At 36.9% G+C, this 5,180-nt stretch overlaps 1 protein-coding gene across 1 annotated transcript; it reads left to right on the forward strand.

Annotated features, from left to right (window-relative positions):
- The first annotated feature begins 313 nt into the window (after positions 1 to 313).
- Positions 314 to 3,737, forward strand: TRMO (tRNA methyltransferase O). Its single transcript, XM_089505193.1, has 4 exons — positions 314 to 342; positions 1,174 to 1,331; positions 2,508 to 3,098; positions 3,514 to 3,737. Exons 1-4 carry the CDS (start codon positions 314 to 316, stop codon positions 3,735 to 3,737), a joined length of 1,002 nt encoding a protein of 333 aa, XP_089361319.1.
- Positions 3,738 to 5,180: the final 1,443 nt, after the last annotated feature.

Below are 5,180 nucleotides of genomic sequence, written 5' to 3' on the forward strand. Positions count from 1 at the left end.
GTGACCCCTTTCCATAGGTACAATGAGGTAGTCGTAATTGTACTAACAGTAATAGAGTAATTGCAGTGACTGATGCAAGTGGCTTGCTATCCTTCCAAAAATTATTATGAACAATTGTTGGCCTTTTCACAAAATCGCTATTTATTTATTTTTTTCTCTTTTTTCAGGAAATATATTAACTAAACCAATTGGATATATCGAATCCTGCTTCAAGACAAAAAACGGTACACCCAGACAGCCCTCTGTTTGCAGTTTGTCTCGGGCCTGCTTAAGGATAAGCAAAAGTGTCTTCAATAATCCAGAACACTCGCTTATGGGATTAGAGGAATTCTCTCATGTATGGTGAGCAGATCTATCATGTTCCAGTATACCTGGGCCTCAACAAGCAGCATGTTGTGGATAGAGGATGAATTTTAACTCGTCACAGTGACTATTTAGTATAGAGGACCAACTTTACCCTTTTTAAAGGAGAAGTTTGTCTCGCATTGTGAGTAGAGCGGGCCATAGAAACTCCAAAAGCCATAAAACCATAATCTCTGGTCACAGTGTCATATAGTGTGTACTTCTGTCACTAATTCCTCAATGAGCAAATTTTGTACATTTAAACCCACTGCTCTGATAACTTTAGAAATGGACATGGTTGCGTATGTAAGGCAGGTCTGGTGCAAGTCGGTAGAACCACAATAACAGCCAACAAAACCTCTTTGGCAATTGGTTAACTTTTGCCCCTTGGCATCAGGCTTTATCTTTATATATAACCTATATATAAACAGTTGTATAGCTGGAATTGATAGAACTCTTAGGGGACCTGATTTGAATGAATAATATGACAATTGTTACAGGTTTGTTTTTGTTTCTAGAATTTCCATAGATGTATTGGCTCCCATCAGTTGGCCGCTGCTCGCCATTGAGGGGAACTACAGTTTAGTTAATATTCCAGCTGCAGTGTCACAGATCTCCGGTCTGTGCAGATATTTTGTCCCTGTAATTAGCTGTATGACATGAAAATAAGGCATAGTAAAGGTACTATAGACATCTTTGCCATTAGAGGCACAGTATCTATCATCCTGAAGTGGTAGTTTCTCATTTTTTTGCTTGACATCTAACAGACAACACAAAACGGTAATTCATTTGCTAGATAATCCTTGTATTTACATACTCACTATGTTTTAGGATTCTGTTTGTCTTTCACAAGAACGGGCGTTTGAGTTGCAAAGCCAAAGTCCAGCCACCAAGACTGAATGGAGCAAAAACTGGAGTGTTTTCTACACGAAGCCCCCATCGCCCCAATGCTATAGGGCTTTCACTGGCCAGACTTGAAAAAGTTGAAGGTAATGATGAATTAAGGACATGTCTAAACTTTTTTCGAAGAGTGCCAGATTTGATGAAGTGAACATGTGCGAGGGCCGACCATTTTGCCTGACATTCTTTGAACCAATAAAATTAAATGCAAATTTAATTGGGCAACTTATCAGTGGGGCCTTATCAGTCCGGACTCTGGACATGCCTGAATTAAGGAGCTTTGGAGCTGTGTGGCAAATTGAATATATACGGTATAGTAAATTATTATTCTTTAATAAAACTAGTCTTTTTGGGGGGGGCAATCTTGACATTTTTCCTAAACCAAGCAGGCTAACTTTTCTTCTATATTATTAGAGTCTAATTTTTCCCCTTGACGCCAGTACTGTACTGCAGAATTTCCTCTGGCAGGGATAGTAAACTGTTCAAACATGGAGCCATCTAAAAATATAACGCGCAATGAACCTTCATTTGGAATGGTGTGGTCGGTGTGCTGCTATGAGCAAATCTGCTATGATTAAGAGATCCATAACAAATGCACCATGATGTATGGTGTACTAACGACTGGTGTGTTCTTTAACCCCTTAAGGCCAACGGGTTGTCCTTGAGCCCATTAAGGACAATGCATTGTGAGTCCGTACATGTACAAGCTTTGTCGTGAAGGGGTTAATTCCTCATTCCTAATAGATGGGGTCTTATGGCGTTGGAAACTTTAGGTACTCTCATTTTAAAATATTACCACGTATAGATTGAGAGAAGAGTAATGTAATACAAACATTTAAAGGGATTTAAAAAACGACAGGAGGGAAGTTTATTTCAAAAGAGGAGAAATGTTAGAACAAGAGGTCATAACCTAAAACTAGTGTAATGTAAGGAGCATTTATTTTATTAAAATTGGTAGATAAATGGAACAGCCTCCTATAAGAAGTTTAGAAGATTAATAAAGTCTTAAAATTGTTCTAAACCTAAAACAAGACTAAGGAGTGATTATGGTTTCATTCTTTACATGAGGGAAAAATGGGCAGACTAGATAGGCCCAAATTCTTTGTTTTCTATATTGGCTGTGCATCAACAGTTTACGCAGTTATATTAAAATACATATACTATAGTGTAAACAGCGCTGTCTATTACCTCCGTTAATAGGATTTAAATTTTTTTTAATGGTGTAATAATATTCTGTTTCCTATTTATTTAATTATTTCATACAGGTGGTGCGCTCTATTTGTCTGGAATTGATATGATACAAGGCACTCCGGTTCTGGACATTAAACCTTATATTTCTGAGTATGATTCCCCTAAACCTGCAGCTTCTTTAGACGAACTGCAAGCACCAGAAGGAACAGGCAACGATAATGTATTTGTCATGCCGCAGAACAGTGAAGCAATTGAACAGCCACAATCTCTCCAGGCTCCCAATGAAAAATTTGTTGACACAGAACAAGCAGCATCTAAACTTACATGTGAAACGCCAAGCATTCCTGGTGAAATAAATGAAGACCTAGAAAAGAATACAGCTTTAGAGGTCATTACTGAGCTGCCTCCTGTTGTGTTAGAAGATCAATATACCTTGCTTGATGCTGCCTCCATTCAGTCAATAGATGGCACAGCCACAACAGAGCAGAGAACTGAGGTCACTGGGCCCAAGAACCCAAGTGTACATGAAACCAAGGAGACCTGCAACTCCGAGGATAGTTTTGTTCCAATATGGGTGAAAGATGCACCTGTGGCCAATTTAAAAGTCAGATTTACACCTCGTTCAGAAATGGAGCTCAGACAATTTAAACCTCCTTCTGACTCAGGTACTATAAATTACCTTTATTAAAGGCATAATTGGAGTAACTCGGTTCAAGTCATTTAAAAAAAAAAAAAAGTATTGAGTGATAGGGTACTTTAGAGTAACTTGTGGTAAGTAGGAGTACAATGCTAGTGCCAGGTTGGGTTTGTAAGAAGTTTTTATTTTGTGATATATTGATTTTTCCCAAGCATCTGGCTTTAAACCATAATAAGCAAGGCTGTATTTACATCTGGTGGCCTACTAGGTTGTCTCCACTACTCTGTGCCCTTAACAAAATGCTCTTGAATTATTTGACCAGATGTAACAGCCAGGGACCCTTAGCATATATTGGTAAATAGGAACCTCCAGCGTCAAAATTTTTTATGTAACAAAACGGATGGAAAGATTTTGTCACTGCATTTTTCTTTCTCTTCCTATAGTTGGACCATCATTCACTTACTTAAAGACTTTTGAGGAAGCAAAATGTGCAATATCAACTGTGCTGACTGCAGACCCACGGTCAGTTTACAGGAGGAAACAGTGTCAAGATCGTCTGTTTTATTTTAGCCTTGATACTCTTCATATCACTTGCTGGTTTGGTGACTGCTTCGCAGAAGTACTTAGAATACAGCCGCTTGAAGAACATTTAAAATGCCAGAAATGATGACCACCAAGATGCTAGTGATCTTCCTCTGAATTCAGCTTATATTCAACTTTCTATTCTTCTAATAGAAATGAAGAGATCTTCGGGATATTAAATAAAACAAAAAACAACCATATTTTAAATATGTTTTTAAACCTGTCTCATTTTAAAGAATTTTATTCCATAGAACATTGTAATAATACAGTACATTTTGTTTTTATATAAAATGTGCTTTTCATTGAAATTGAAAATTTGAATATTGAACACTTTTGTAGATGTGATCCCTCTACGCCTCACTACATATTTCTGACATATGCTGGGTGATCAATTTTCAAAAAGTAAACGTCATTTTCATTTAATAAAGAAATCTCTACAGTTTATTTTTTACTGGTAAAGACAAAAAAACAATTTTTGTCTTTACCAGTGTAAACACATTTTTGTGTTATTTTTTTTATATTATGTGAATGCTGTCTTTTGAAAATGTAAAAATTGAATGTCGGGAAAATAGTTGCAAAGTAGTACGGTGTAACTTTCAATGTCACTGATGGTTACCAATATTTTAATTGTTGGCTTTAACAAAGTCATTTGTGATGTACTGTAATTGATATGTCATCAGTGTATCATGGTACACTGACTTTATGGATATATGTTTGAAAGAGCTTAACCTGTATTTATCGGATTTTGCACATTTAAATTAGAATGTTACCTTTGTAATACTTTTTTTTTTTTGTTATATCTGACCGTTTTCCATTCAAGAACTACATGTGATAAGAGTAGGCTTTATACATGTATATATATATAGCCTGCCCTTTTTCTTATCACATTGTAAATGTCCATGGGATATGATCCTGCCATAGAAAGAAATACATAATAATAAATGGTTTAATCTGTGTCAGAGCAGGGTGATGCTGCCCAATATCCTCTAGATGGCACTGTGATTACATAGAACAAATAAAGTTGCGCTCGCTCTCTGTTAATTTAGTACCTGCCAAGGCACATAACAGGACAATGGAATCTTTTAAAGGGGAATCCAGTGCCCCTACACAAACGCCCCATTAAAGTAAACTTAAGCTGTAGCACATCACTCTACCCTATGCGGTAATAAATCTGTCCATCGTGGGCAAATCCAACGTTCGCACAGTAAAACACACAGACAGGGCCAGCCTTAGGTGTTCAGGTGCTTGGACTACTCAAGCCAGGAAAAAAATCTTGTAATAAACAACTAGTTTTAATTAGAGATTATATGCAAATGTAAACAAGTGCAGTAATATATAACTGAAACCACTGGTAACAATAATGTGCATTAAATATAGGAAAAAGACCGCTAACAATGCAATCTTTGTAACAAAAACACTTTTTAAATATTGAAAAAGCAGTTCTTTGGGCCTCTCTACGCTCCCTAGCATGCAATCACTTTCTCCACTCCCACACCAAAAAAAATATTTGCCACACTGACTCTGCAGG

The sequence above is a fragment of the Sceloporus occidentalis genome, unplaced genomic scaffold (genome assembly GCF_023333645.1).
Source record: "Sceloporus occidentalis isolate IW3139 unplaced genomic scaffold, rSceOcc1.0.p SCAF_317, whole genome shotgun sequence".
NCBI classification, from domain to species: Eukaryota; Metazoa; Chordata; class Lepidosauria; order Squamata; family Phrynosomatidae; genus Sceloporus; species Sceloporus occidentalis.

Excerpts from the sequence above, each read along its gene's own strand:
- TRMO (XM_089505193.1), top strand. The coding sequence starts at position 314 with ATGGGATTAGAGGAATTCTCTCATGTATG. Across the intron at positions 1,332-2,507 it reads CAGACTTGAAAAAGTTGAAG|GTGGTGCGCTCTATTTGTCT; the intron begins GTAATGATGAAT and ends TATTTCATACAG. Across the intron at positions 3,099-3,513 it reads TAAACCTCCTTCTGACTCAG|TTGGACCATCATTCACTTAC; the intron begins GTACTATAAATT and ends CTCTTCCTATAG.